Below are 15056 nucleotides of genomic sequence, written 5' to 3' on the forward strand. Positions count from 1 at the left end.
TCTTACAGTTTTCTCTAATTTTTCTACTAAAAGGACTTTGATAATTGATAAATGTTTATAATTAAATATAATTTTAGGAAAATATATCTTAAGATATTTTATTTGATATTGTTAAATAATTACTTTAGTTAACTATACAATAAATATCAAAAGTTAATATTTACCAAATCTTTTTTAATCTAGCATATATCTTCTAAAATATTTTTAGATCTCCATAACAAGCAAATATATCTTGAAGATATTGGATTATTTAGAAGATAATCGGAGGCGATTATATTATTATGTGGAGTGTTAAGCCTTCAGGATTTATTTTGCTGTAATTTCTTAAATAGATTATGAAGTTAGATGAATAGATTTGTTTATTCTTTTTTATTCTTTTTGTGATTTATTTTTATTTATGTGTTTTACTTCTTAATCAAGTAAAAGTAGTGATTTTACATTATAGCAAGTTAACATGGTGTTAAATCTACATAACATATCAATCATATGAGTTCAAGAGTTTTTATTTTTAATTGAGAATTACTTAGATTAAATTTAGAAACTTTCATGTGATTGAATGAGTTTTTGTCAATAATTGAGAATGTACTTTGATTAGTAATAAAAAGTTTAAAAAGAATTAATCAAGAATGTACTTTTGTTAATTAGCTTCTTACATATAAGAGGTGAAAAAATAGAAATAATTATGCATAATAATATTTAATTAAGAATGTACTTTGGTTAAATTTACTATGATTAATCTACAAAATTCTTACTTTTAATTGAGAATGTACTTTGGTTAAGAGTGAGAATGCCAAAAAATTAATTTAGAATTTATTTTGATTAATTTGAAAATCTAACACAACAATTAATTGAACAATAATCTTAATCTGAATTCTATTTTGAAAAAGTAACGTAATCAACTTATTTTCTTTATATTTGTTTTTATTTTTTAAATCTTTTTTCAAATTTATTCCTTCCTATCTTTTGTTATTTTGTTCTCTAATCTATTGATCTTTATCTTTTTTATTGTTATGCTTTACTAATCTTTTTTATTAAAATTAATTTGTTAAGAATCAATATATTGAATTATTTTTAAATATTAAAATTAAATTAAATAATTATGTATTTATAAATTAAAATAAAATTTAGAAAAATATGTTAAACAGATTTGAAAATTCGTTATCATATTCTTTTAAATTTTGTTTTTAAATTTATAAACTAATAAATATTTAATTTAATTTAATATTGTAATATAATTTAATATATATTAAAATGTTAATATTATAATATATTTTATTAAATTAAAATAAATAATTAAAAAAAAAACTAAAAACAAAGATGTTGAAGAAAAGAATTTAAAAGAATAAAAAATTTATTAATGAATTTGGAAATACATTAGGAGTGTCGACGAATTTTGAAATCTGTTAAGTGTTTTAATGGATTTCAAAATTCTTTAAAGGTCTCTTATAAATTCTTTAGTAAGGTGTAAAATTTCCTGAGACCTTCAATAAATTTTAAAATTTGTAAAAGCTTTCAATGAATTTTGATATCCCTTGACATTTTTAATAAATTTTGAAATTTACTACTTTTTAATGGATTTCAACAAATGTACACTAAGACAAATATAAAAAGATGATGAAATTTGGTGAAGCTTCACAGTTTTAGATTTTAAATTTGAAATATATGAGTTTGTTAAAGAGAAAAAGTTAAAATAATAATATTATGACCAAAAATATTAGGAGACAATTTGAAATCTATGAGTTTGTTAGGAGACAATTTCTTTTTTATAAATAAAATTCAATTCATTCACAAAAATAATAATATTATGACCAAAATTAAGTGAAAGATGTTTTAGTCAAACTTCATGAAAAAATACAATGAGTTTAATTAAAAGATGTTCAACAAAAACTAGTTTAAAAATATTGATTGAAAGTTACTTAGTTCATACTAGAAAAAAAATACTTTAATTAAAATTAAGTTAAGATTCTTTGATTGGGGATAAATAAAAAGTTGTTCAATTAAGATTCACTTGAGCATCTGGATCAATAAAATGCAAGGTTACAATAGGCTTTGTTCACTTGAATGGATTTAGGAGAGAGTGATTGAGGAGATTTGAGAAGATTTCAAGATAAATTTTGTTGTTGTTTATTTGAGTGAATTTGGAAGTAAATTTTTTTAATCTGTCACGTCAATCAAATCCTACACTAATTCTCACAAACTTTACTTCCAAATTCACTCTCACTTACCTCCAAATCCACTCAAATAAACAACAACAAAAATTACTTTCAAATCCTCTCAAATCTCCTCAATCACTCTTTCCTAAATCCATTCAAGTGAACAAGACCATATTGTTCCTGATTTAATCGAAACCATGTTGACAATATCCTTGAGTGAAGCCAAGTTAACGAGCTCTGAGGTTGAACAAATGATGCTCACCAAAATTGAGAGAATAATATCTTAATTAATGCCATTATGTCATGAAAATTTAAGTGTGCACTTTCTTTTTCTTATATTTAGAAAAAATCTTCTGTTTTTTTCTCATCTACAAGGTTTTAAAAATCAATAATTTTATTTAAAAAATATTTTTTTATATCTCTAAAAAGTAAACTTAATTATTTATCATATGAAAAAAATGGATAAATTATTATTTTTTATCAATTAAGTATTTATCATATGATCTATTGAGTTTCAAAAATAGTAGATGAATCATTAATTCTCTATAAAAGTAAATGTAGAAATTTATTCTAATCCATCGTCATCATCATTGTTATTATTTTACAATGGCTAGATTTGATAAAATTATTTGTGAATAAGCTAAATAAGTATTGATATATGGATTATTTTCTCAACCTTTTAAAGGTTGTACAAAACCATTAATAGATAGCTTATTATTTGTTAAGAGTGAATAAAAGAGTAGAGAAAAGAGGGTTAATAAACATGTTTAAGACACTGCCTTTAAATAAAACTAGGTGACAAAAGTTAACAAAAAATATAATTTTGATCTCTTAATATTTTTTGAAGGTTTTCTAAATAAATAAAATTATATCACTTTTAGTCTTAATAGTGATAATTTATATTTAATAGTGATTATAAATTGTTAGAAAACGTATTTTAAGGAGTACAGACTCTTTCAAAATTTGAAGAAAAAAAAGCATTAAAAATAGAGGATTAAACGAAACTAAAAAGGAAAATAGATGATCCAGAAGCTAAATACTTGTATATGCCAAGCTCGTTCTTGAAAACTTAAATAATAAAGGTACTGTAATTCCATTCATTTTTCCCTTTTCCCAGGAAATCAGATCTTGGATCTATTCCATATTATTATTAACTCTACTTAACTTGCTTGACATGAACATGAGTGAAGTTTCTAGAGTTGACTTAATCATTTATGATCAGTTGACTTCTATTTATTAATTGCAAGAGGTACAATGTCCATCTCCTACAATAAAACTCTGACAATTACTAATCATTCAGTATTTTTATTCTTCTCAAAAATAGTTAATTTGATCAAGGTTTTATGAGTTTTTGGTACACATGCACCTAAGACTCAATCTACGAAGACAAATTGCACAATATTTCACGTCATGACTACATGAAAAGCTTGATAGATACATCCTCGAATTTGACAGGGTGGCAATATGAACATGATGCAGAATTAAACATGATCGAACAAATATGTATTCTAAACTTGTACGGGTTCATATTTATATTTGTGGTGAGTTTTTTTATTAAGGTTGGTTTAATTATGATTTAAAAATAAATAATTATATTTTAACTTTAAGTTAATCGGTTTTGGAATTCATCTATTTTGATTTTGTTCAAATTATTCAGTTTGATATGTTGCTGTTTAATTTGTTAGATACTGCTTGAGTTTAATGACTTATATTTGAGACGTTTGATTGATTATTTAGTCTCGAGATTTGTTACTAGTTTGATGATTGATTATCTAAATTATAATTAACTTAATGCTAATTGTCCGGATTATTGTTGACAGAGTGATTATATTTGTTTAAGATAGAAAAGATCGGAATGTAAATAGTCTTTGGGTATGACACTTTGTAATCTCATGAAAATCACCTTTTGCTAGTTTTGATGTTACCCATAACCACACACAATTGGTCTTAGAATTGAGGGAATTTTTATATGGGATTTTTAAGCAAGAATTGTTCCCAAAACTGTTGAAGTTCAGATCCATATATGGATTCAATTTTCCCCATCATTCTATTATATTCACTCAACGTCGCGTTTTACGAGCTCATGTGCACACAGTTATGGCGGGAATGTGAGCTTCCGGAATACAAGTTAGGAAACAAGATGCAAGTTGACTGAATGAAAAATAAAAGTTCCAACATAGATCCACACTCTTCGATCGCATTGTCATCAAATTTTATTTACTTCCCTAGGTTAAGAAAATCTGAAGTAGACACTCAGATATTTTCTTAAAATTGAGTTTTATTATTCATTTGATAATTAAAGACTTTAAATAGTAATGACATTTATAATATTATGAAAATAAAAATAAAATCTAAAAATAAAATATTAATTATCTTAAAATAAAATCTGTTTAATCTATCATAATTACATATCTCTATTTTATTTTTATCAAATCCAATTAAATATTACTATACTAAAAATTAATAAAATAAAATTTAAATAAAAATTATTAATAAAACTTTAAAATTTAAGTTTATCCCAACACCTTACACGATTTCTAAAATTAAAACTATACTCAATATTCAAGTCATTTATATTTTTATCTACTTAATCAAATGAAAATTCAGTTCAAATTGAAGAAACAAGAACAGGATATATGATATAAAATAGATTTGGATACAATACGAGGATAGTAGAAGTTACTCTATTAATTAATGAGCATCCGCTCTTTGATGCGCCGCAGCCGGTGGATCTTTTCTTCCGGCCACCACGGACTCAAGCTTAGCACAAAAGCCAACTCATCTTGCTTTCACATTTTCACACGGAAACCATTTGAATAACCTATACCAAAATGAAAAGCAATAATATATATTATTTTTCTTTAACGCGGTGGTCTTGCTTGTTTCAAGAAATTCTAGTCAACTTCGTAACATGGGCTTTTCACAATATTAAACTATTATCTTGAGAAAGTTATGTGAGTTGTGCCAATTAAAGAGAACAATGTGCATGTACAAATTGGTGCTATATGTTGCGTACACAGCTCCTGTGCTTCACACTCTGGCACATCTTCCATACCATCTTCAATTCCGCACTTCTCTCTGTATATATATATATATATATATATATATATATATATATATATATATATATATATATATATATATATTAGGTAGCGTGACTAACTCTATTCTCCATCTTCATATCAGTTCATCATCTTGGTTTCCTCTTGTGTAAGAGGAGCTTAGATTTCTGGTATGCTTTCAAAATTTCTTCTGAACTCCTAATGCATTCCTTTGTTACGTAGTTTCTTAACACATGGAATATATACTGTAAAGTATATCATTTTCCTAACATAGATACAACATATTGATGTTTGGTTTTGTTGATTGATTATTTTAACTGTCGAGATCAAAACAATTTGTACTCCGATGGAATGTGAATTTTGAAAACTAAATGATATTCCAAATTTGACAGCGCCAAGATGAATCTTTCGTCGTTTTTTCTTGGAGTTTTGGCTTGCTGGGGTGCTCTCTCAGTTATTGCAGAAGACAGATATTTGTACTTCACATGGGAAATTACAAACGGAACAATTTATCCTCTAGGTTTTCCACAACCGGTTGGTTATTTTTCCATGAGTATTAAAATCTCATTTTTTGATATGTTGTTGTAAAAGTGTACATGAATATGATATTTATTTGCTTTTCTTACCAGGGCATTCTTATCAATGGTCAATTTCCGGGCCCTACAATTGAAGCCATCACCAATGACAATATCGTTGTGAATGTGATCAACAAGCTGGATGAAAAATTCCTGATTACATGGTTAGTGATTTTTTCCCACTATTTTTAATTACTTTATAAACTGAGTGCATAAGCATCAAGCTTTGATTCCTTGGGTGTAATGCAAAACAGGAGTGGTATAAAACAAAGAAGAACATCATGGGAAGATGGAGTTTTGGGAAGCAACTGTCCAATTCCTCCAAACTCAAACTGGACATACAAGTTCCAAGTAAAAGATCAAGTGGGAACCTACACATATTTCCCATCAACCAAAATCCATAAAGCTGCTGGTGGTTTTGGGGGCTTCAACATTGCGCAAAGATCTGTCATATCCATACCATATCCTGCCCCTGATGGAGAATTCACCCTGCTCATTGGAGATTGGTACAAGTTGAACCACAGAGTAAGCGAATAATCACTTTCCTAAATTGCTTTCTATCACTTCAATTATTTTTTTTATTATACTTCAAAATTCTCCCTAAATAATCTTTCTATTTTTCCGTTCTTAATGTAATTAACTTAGTTATAAATATAAAAAAGCCTTTGTACAATAGCTTTTAACCACTAATTTAGTCTTCTAAACTAACTAATAAATAAGACAAGTTTTTTTTTTATATATATATATATATATATGGGTAATAATCTGATAACGATATTTAATAATACTGATATAATAAATTTAATAAATAATAAACTTTGTTAAAATAAATTTTGATTTTAATATCATATTAAAAATTAAAAATTAGACTTTTTTACATTATGTATAGATAAAAAGATGAATTTAGAAAATAAAAATGAGTAAATTTGAAGGAAAAAAAAATGATGTAAGATTGTTTAGATTTTATTTGTTTGGTGAGAAATGAAAAGAAAGTTTATTCAAGATACGGTGATTTGATTGATGTGTATATTGTTATTTATATTTTTCTATTAATATTATTATTTTTTATTATTTTTATTTTTATTATTAAAATATAAATGTATTTATAATATTTTTATTATAAATTGTAATACTTAATATTATTAATGTTATTATTATTATGTATAAACTTTTCCTGCATTTATTAGCATACGAGGAAAGAAAGTTTACCAAAATATGACAATCCATTTTACCTTGTTTTTTCTAATTTTATCTCAAATTTATACTTATGTGATTTTATCAATAAAATCTAGAAGAATTTAGTCCAATTCAATATTATAAAATTAATTTTTAAAATAAAATTATATTTATTATGTATAATAAATTTATTTTATTTTTAGTTAATGTAACATCTTAACTAATAATTTAATTTTTTTATATAAATAATATAAATTAATCGATAAACTAGTACAGTTTTTCACTACAGAACTTCTTTTTACCAAAACTTTTTTTTACCAACAATGTATAAACCATTAAACTTGTATGGTGATATCATTAATTAATCATCCAAAAAGTTTTGAGATTTGAAATGCAAAGATAATATATAGTATAATCTTGATTTTCAGGAGTTAAGAAGACAATTGGACTCTGGGAAAAATCTTCCTGATCCCGATTCTCTTCTCATAAACGGCCAAAAGAATGCTGCGGTATTCACTGGGTTACCTGGTAACCATTTCCATCAACAAACACCACGTTATTTTATTTCACATCCTATGGCTATGAAATAGAGATAGTTTTCAATTTCCATCTAATCCATGGTTATTATTATTTTCAGGGAAGACATACAAGTTGAGGGTGTCCAATGTTGGGTTATCAACCTCGTTTAACTTCAGGATTCAGGGGCATGACTTGAAGCTCATCGAAGTTGAAGGTGCACATACAATCATGGACTCCTACAACTCCCTTGATGTTCATGTGGGCCAATCTCTTACTGTTTTGGTCACACTCAATGGCTCAATTGCTGACTACGCCATTATTGCATCTACCCGTTTTACTGGGCCCAATCTTCTCACTACCACAGCAACTCTTCGCTATGCTGGCTCCAACACTAAGTCCCCAATTCCACTGCCTGAAGGCCCACCAACTAATGATGTACAATGGTCCATAAACCAAGCTAGAACCATCAGGTACTGTATATTTTTTTTTACAAAATTTATCTCCTCTAAAATAAATAAAAAAATGTTATGTAAAATAATACATGTGTTTATTTCGAGGAAAGAAAATTTAATTTTAATTTTGAAACATTTGTAAGAAAAATACTTAAAATAGCTGAAATGTAAATACACCTTTTTTTTTTTGCTCACATATATCACTTTCACCTTTTTTAAGAGGAAACATTTTACTTCATTATTTTCAGTGTTGCACTGTTTTCGATTGGGAATCTTCTGACTATGTTTTGTTTACTTTTGTTTAAAGACTGAATTTGACAGCAAATGCAGCTCGACCAAATCCTCAGGGCTCATTCCACTACGGAACCATCCCTGTTGTAAGGACACTTATATTGGCAAATTCCGAAGCCAAAATCGATGGAAAGCTACGATATGCAGTGAATGGAATTTCCCACGTCAATCCAAATACCCCATTGAAGCTTGCTGATTGGTATAACATCCCTGGTGTCTTTGATCTCAATACCATCAAAGATGTTCCTCCTCCTGAGGGCACCCTCGCCAAACTAGGCACATCAGTCATAGGATTCACCCTCCATGACTTTGTAGAAATAGTCTTCCAGAACAACGAAAACTACATTCAGTCCTGGCACATGGATGGATCTAGCTTCTATGTTGTTGGGTAGGATATAACTAATTTTTACTCTTCTTAAACTTCATTTTCTTCATGACAAAATTTATTAACCAAATCTAAATATCTAGATTCGACAATGGCATGTGGACCCCTGATGCTAGAAAGACTTACAACTTGATTGATGGGATTAGTAGATACACTGTTCAGGTGAGGGTGTTATAGTTATATTATTTTACGTTGAAGAGCAATAGAAATTTAGAGTATATATTTAAACGGTTGCATGTATGCAATGACAGGTGTATCCAAAGTCGTGGAGTGCCATAATGGTATCTTTGGACAATAAGGGTATGTGGAATTTGAGGTCTGCAATCTGGGAAAGAAGGTATTTGGGACAAGATTTGTATCTGAGGGTGTGGAGCAATGAGCAAAGTGTATACACTGAGACTCTTGTCCCTCCCAATGTACTGTATTGTGGCAAGGCTAAACACCTCCCCAAATCATAGGCTCACAATGGGTTTATATATAATTTCATGTCATTATGAGCATAAGTTGTAACTTTGGATTTTCACTTTTCTTCATTCTTATCATTATTTTGCTTACGAGTTTCAGTTACGAGGGTGTGACTGTTCAAGAAAAATGTAAGAGAATGTAAGCCTTCACTCAATATGACGTCCATTGTATTAGATTATTATTTCTTCTAATCATAATAAAAAAACATAGTGTTTTTCCCTTGCTTCCTAATCCTCACGAGTTTCGACTTCAATTATTACAAGATCAACCAATTCTTAATGAACAAGAAATTATCATAATCTTTTTATCGATAATAAAGAATTAATAAAACATATATAGTTCAAGTATGTATAAATTCTATGTAAAGTATCTCAATTAACTGTAGTGAAAAAACCATACGCAATCAGTTTATACTGTAGTGAGAAAGATTGGCATGAAGTCATAAAAAGGAACATCCAACCTTTAATGGGTAGCCCAGGCATACCACAGCAGAAACATTAATGGTCTTCCATGCTTGCCACCATGCAAGCAACTTTAAAACCAAAAAAAAAAAAAAAAAGATATCTCTGAATATTTTTAATGTATCTTGTAGATGGTCTCTTATGATTTCTTCGTTTTTCTATTTCTCATATTTCCTAATATATCATGATATGCATCACTGTTTAGTTATTATTTAGTGAGGCCAAGTGCTAGACCTTATGAACGGCATCGTCACATTGTAGTAGATCACCACACTCAGAAAATATTAGTAAAGTATTCATTATCTTTTTCGTCTTCCTCAATTCCTATAACCCACAATTCCAACATTGCCTGCAAGTACCACGCGATGACCAGGGTACTTCGTTACAGTTTCCTTCGCAATGTTTGAGTGAAAAGGATTTCCGTGCAAAATATTAAAAAAAATATATTAAATGAATTTTCTTTATAACCCATTTTATATATTCTCTTTACAATCAATTTCGATCTATTTTTTAATATTTATAAAATTATTACTGTATTTTGAATTAAATCGATTCTGTTATAATTATTTTATATTATATTTTAATATATCATTTCACTGGTGTTTGTTCTTTCGACATTTTTAATGTAATCTTTCTTCTATTATTTGGTTATACATTTCGTACACTATTTTAGTAATTACCAAAATCATATCTGATTATAATTTTTTATTTTATTTGTATAATTGATTTCTTAAGTTTTAATCTTTTTGTTTTGCTATTCCATTTCTCAATCAAATTTAGATAGTTTTTTGTCAATAGTAAAAAAATAAATTAAAATGCTGTAGTAGGCCTAGTTTTGAACCGAAAACCTGACCTCATTGGAAAGTAGGATGGTCCAATAATAATAATTATTATTTGAATGTAAGGCTTGCATGGTATAATATTCGGAATGAAACCAATGACATATCACTAGTAAAAAAAAATAAAAAATCAGTTTTAAAATGTCTCTTTTTAAAACTTGATTTTAAAGTACGTAATACCAATGTAATGTTATTACGAATATATAACTCAAAATCCCTTCTTTAATTAACGCAACATCATTTCGTCATTCTCTGTCTTTCTCTTCTCTTCCTTCAAAATATTCATATCTTCACTTCTCTCCATCACATTCAAAGGGTTGTGCTTTTTTTGTTTGACTACCAATACTACCTTTTATACTCACCATGTTTTTTCCACATTTTTCTGACAATTTTGAATGTGCACATACAAACTTTTCTACATAATATAGACCATATTTATATATGTATGAACATATTTATTACTAAGAAAATGATGAATTAAGTTGTTACAATTATATTATGATTAGATAAGTATAAGAGAGACCTATTATAGTAGAATAAAAGACTAAAAATCCATATATATTTAAATTATTTGTTGTATTGATGTGCATACATTGATATTCATCTAGTTAGGATAAAACTATTTTAGATAAAAATTAGTCCTTGTTTAAATAAATTTTGACTTTTACAATGGTAATTCCAACAAATAGAAAGTCACTTTCTAATAACTTTTTATTATCTAAATAATTTTTTACACATACATTCATTTTTTTCTTCTAATTTTTAATTTTTAAAAATATCTACGCAAAATCTTTTTTTCTTTAAATTGTATGAATTTTTTAAATAAAATTAATACCCACAAACATAACAAAAATGTATGACATAAGCAATAGTGAATGAAGTATTGCAACATAATAAATATTCCAGAATCTTGGTATTGTCTTTGGCGACTGGAACAACTAAAATGGAGAAGATCTATGATGCTCAGATGATTCAGATGATTTCCATATGGACAGAAGTTACATGGTTTCTTGTTCAAATCAATGTTCTTCCTCGTCTAGAGCCATTTCTCGATACGATATTGCTTCCCTATTCTCAGATTTATGAATCACCTTATTCTTCGTATTTTAGTAAGTTATTTTCTTCTGTTGTATGATCATGAAAACTATTATTATTTATATTTTTTTATGATGTAAATTACCATTAATTGAATGCTTAATGGTAATGTTGGGTACAAATAAAGTTTCATATCGGATAAAATATGAAATACACATAGGTTTATGTATTTAAGATACATTTCTTATTAAGAGACATTTTGAAGTGGTACCAAAATCAAATATGTGAAAGCTTAGCCTTAAAGATGCACATAATTTATCTGATTTTTCTTTTTTATTATTTGAGAATCATCACAGAGGGACACTATAACTACGTTTTGGCAGTTCAGCTTTTAGTCTAACTTATCTTTATTTAAGCGTGGTTTGGACGTGCTGAGAGAAAGAGAGAGGTCAGCAACGAGTAGAAAAGTAGGGGGATGGTGATAGTTTGAATGGAGGAATGTCTTCACATAAACAAAACGAAAACAAATGTGTGGGAGCATATATATATATATATATATATATATATATATATATATATATATCATAATTGATTATATTTTATAAATATAATTAATTATTAGTTTCAAAATATTTTATTTTTTTTATTTTCTTTAATATATAATAACAATAAATAATTATATAATAGTATTAAAAATAAATAAAATTATTATTTTTCAATCAAACAGTACAAGTTCTCTTTCCATTTGGTTTCTTCTTTTTGTTTCGCTTTCCCTTTTGTTTCTCGGAGTTCAGTTTTTGGCATACATGATTACAACACATTACTGATCGGATATATTTTCTGAAGGTTGAAGAGGTTCTGAATCTGCGAGTAGGTTCTGAATCTGTGGTAAAAACACGAAAGGTTAGTGAGTCGGCGTAATGATTTAGAATTACTTGTTTGCATGTGACTGAGTGACTGGTTCTTGTCACATAACGTGTGAGACACTCATAATAGGTTAGAATCGTTAGATAGGTTCGCATTACTGACTAGAATACCAAGAATCAAGATGAGTCGACAGCTAGTTCCAGAATCCAGACACAACATTGTGCGTGTGCGTTCGATAGATATTGTCAGTACTGGAAGAAGGAAATAAAATTTTGGACAATACCGGAGAAACAGAAGTCAGGCATAGCATAAGTGCTCACTGTTCTCTGTAAGGACACAGATGGATTCCTCCCATTACCAATTCCAAGATTCTCTAATGCTATTTCAGGAAACCCTTGCAAAAGCCTGGTTTTCCCTTAGATTCGTCGATTTCTCGTAACAAAACAAAGTTCTTGCATTTGCATATGCTACCCACTAGGACCACCACCACGCCTCCACCACCTCCTTCTAACACACACCAAAACAAAAACCCTAAACTTTTTAGTATACCAAGATCATATATTCTTCTACACACCAACTTTACTCTTTCTTATTGCCTTAGAAAATTGTTTTTCTTAAGAACCTCTCACCTTCCCGATTTATTGTCAGTAACAATCTACTCTACATTTTTGTATTCTCCTCCTTACAATTATCGATCGATATACATACATACATATATACATATATTCTCGTTTATATTAGGTGAAGGAATTAAGACTCGGGGAAAAGTCGATTTGGAAGAAGCAAAACTACATTAGCAAATCCAGAGACGTGGAAAGTAATATGAACCATTAAAAAATTCTCCATTCAGTTTTGAACTCTGGTCCTCGAAATAACCATAGATAACTTAGCCAAGCACACCATTAACCAAACTTACACAAAAACAAAAAATAAAAAAGATAGAAGGCTAGTGAGAAAAGAACTGAAAAAGTGCTAGATCCATATTCATATACCACCCAAACCAAAGCAACCACAAAAGAACCAAACTCTTAAGATACAAAGTGATTAATTAGGAGCACTATGCTACTGTCTAACAGGAAAAGAAAATTTAAGCGGTGAACAAAATAGAGAGAAAAACAGTTATTTCTGTTACGGATATGCACCGGCGCCATTCGTTGTTGGAAGATCAGACCACGAAAAGGTTGGACCGTTCCAGTATCCGAATTCACCCCCAGCTACCGATGTTGTTTCCATAATGTTGTTGGACACAGAAGAGGAATAATTAGAAGCCATGTTCCCCATAAACACTTGTGACGAGTTATCACCGCAATAATTATTAGCCGATGATGACCTTAGCTTCTGGTAAATCTCGTGAATTCCACTGTTGTGATGTTCCCCAAGTAGGAACCCCCCATTTTGTTGCTGATCTTGATTGCTTCTCCCAAACAGACCAAGCGAAGGAACTTGCGCAACCGCATCATAGCCTAAGATTCGGTGATTCAGCAACGCATTTGAAACCAAGGGCTCAGTGCTCACCATGTGCCCAATCAGGGTCCCTTCTTCCTTGATGGACATGGGACTAGGGTTAGGGTTAGGGTTTTGATTCTGAGTAGCTCTCAGCAGAGCCAGAAGGTGAGTGTTTTGGGGGGAACCCCAAAGGATTTGGCTCGGTGGTGGAAGCTCGTGTTCAACTTCAAACCCACCGAAACCTGGTGATTTTCCAAGCTCAGATGCAACGGCTTTCATCTTGGTTGAGGCTGTCTTTGCCACTGAGTTCGCCACGCCGATATTTTTGTTTTTCCGGCAGCCGCCGCCGATGGGAACGTTGCGGAGAGCGCCACCTTTGGTCCAGTAGCGGCGGCACGTCTTGCAAAAGTGGCGGGGCTGAGTGAGGTTGTAGTTGTTGTAGTAGCAGAACTTGGTGTTGGATGAATCGCATCGCGGGCACCTGAGGTTTTGATTTTCCGATGTGGGAGTAGTGGTGGTGGTGGTAGGAGTAGTTGTTGTGGTGGTGGATGTGAGGGTAACATTATTAGTTGAGGAAGAAGGAAGAGAAGAGGGAGATGGTGAAGTTGGGAGTAGAACTCCTCCACCTCCTCCTCCTGCACCCCCTCCATTAATGGAGGGTTTTCTTTCTGGTGCTATGAGGCTAGCTCCACCCAACAGTTCTTGGATCATCTTCTTTATCTTGGTGGATCTACAACAATCCAAAAACGAAAAGCAAAAGGGTGGCGAGGCTTTTTGAGTTAGTGGAGAAAGAAAAGCGAAAGAAAGTGGGTTTGCTCTGCGTATGAGTGAGAGAGAATTAAAGAGTATATAGATTGGAGAGGAGTAGAAGTGTATGATGACACTCGCCTTTGGGAATTCAATTGGCCAGCTTCGTTGTTTTATGCTGCTAGTAGGACAGCTTCGTTGGCAGTCAGGTACTCTTGTTGCCAAAGAATATATAGAATTGGGGGCTCCCAATAATATATACATATTTATACACTCTATGCCAACTCTTTACACTCACAACAAATTTACCTTTCCTTAAATAAAATCATACCCATCAGTTTTAAATCTCAAGAAAAAAATACCTTATCAACTTTATTATGAAAAACATCTTCTCCGTAGACTTCACAAAATCAATTTCTACCAGAGAAAGATAACGTTCAGTTTCCACTTTCCATTTTGGGTGTTAGAAAATTTTGACTACAAGTGATAATATATAATAAACAATAGTTTTTTTCTTAAGCTAATTATTACTTTCGATCTTATATGATTCCAACTTCAGTTAGGAGAGGTTTATTAATGCACT

The 15056-nt window shown here is 29.8% G+C and overlaps 2 protein-coding genes across 2 annotated transcripts; one reads left to right on the forward strand and one right to left on the reverse strand.

The window, feature by feature from the left end:
- The first annotated feature begins 5264 nt into the window (after positions 1 to 5264).
- Positions 5265 to 9298, forward strand: LOC108322662 (L-ascorbate oxidase homolog). Its single transcript, XM_017554818.2, has 9 exons — positions 5265 to 5385; positions 5608 to 5749; positions 5845 to 5954; positions 6045 to 6315; positions 7395 to 7494; positions 7604 to 7955; positions 8245 to 8616; positions 8697 to 8775; positions 8865 to 9298. The coding sequence occupies exons 2-9, from the start codon at positions 5615 to 5617 to the stop codon at positions 9069 to 9071; spliced, it is 1626 nt and encodes a 541-aa protein (XP_017410307.1). The 5' UTR covers positions 5265 to 5385; positions 5608 to 5614; the 3' UTR covers positions 9072 to 9298.
- A 3808-nt stretch (positions 9299 to 13106) lies between these two features.
- Positions 13107 to 14692, reverse strand: LOC108322657 (dof zinc finger protein DOF5.7-like). The gene has a single exon (XM_052871360.1). The coding sequence runs from the start codon at positions 14435 to 14437 to the stop codon at positions 13409 to 13411; it is 1029 nt and encodes a 342-aa protein (XP_052727320.1). The 5' UTR covers positions 14438 to 14692; the 3' UTR covers positions 13107 to 13408.
- Positions 14693 to 15056: the final 364 nt, after the last annotated feature.

This window comes from Vigna angularis, chromosome 1 (genome assembly GCF_016808095.1).
Source record: "Vigna angularis cultivar LongXiaoDou No.4 chromosome 1, ASM1680809v1, whole genome shotgun sequence".
Taxonomy (NCBI): domain Eukaryota; kingdom Viridiplantae; phylum Streptophyta; class Magnoliopsida; order Fabales; family Fabaceae; genus Vigna; species Vigna angularis.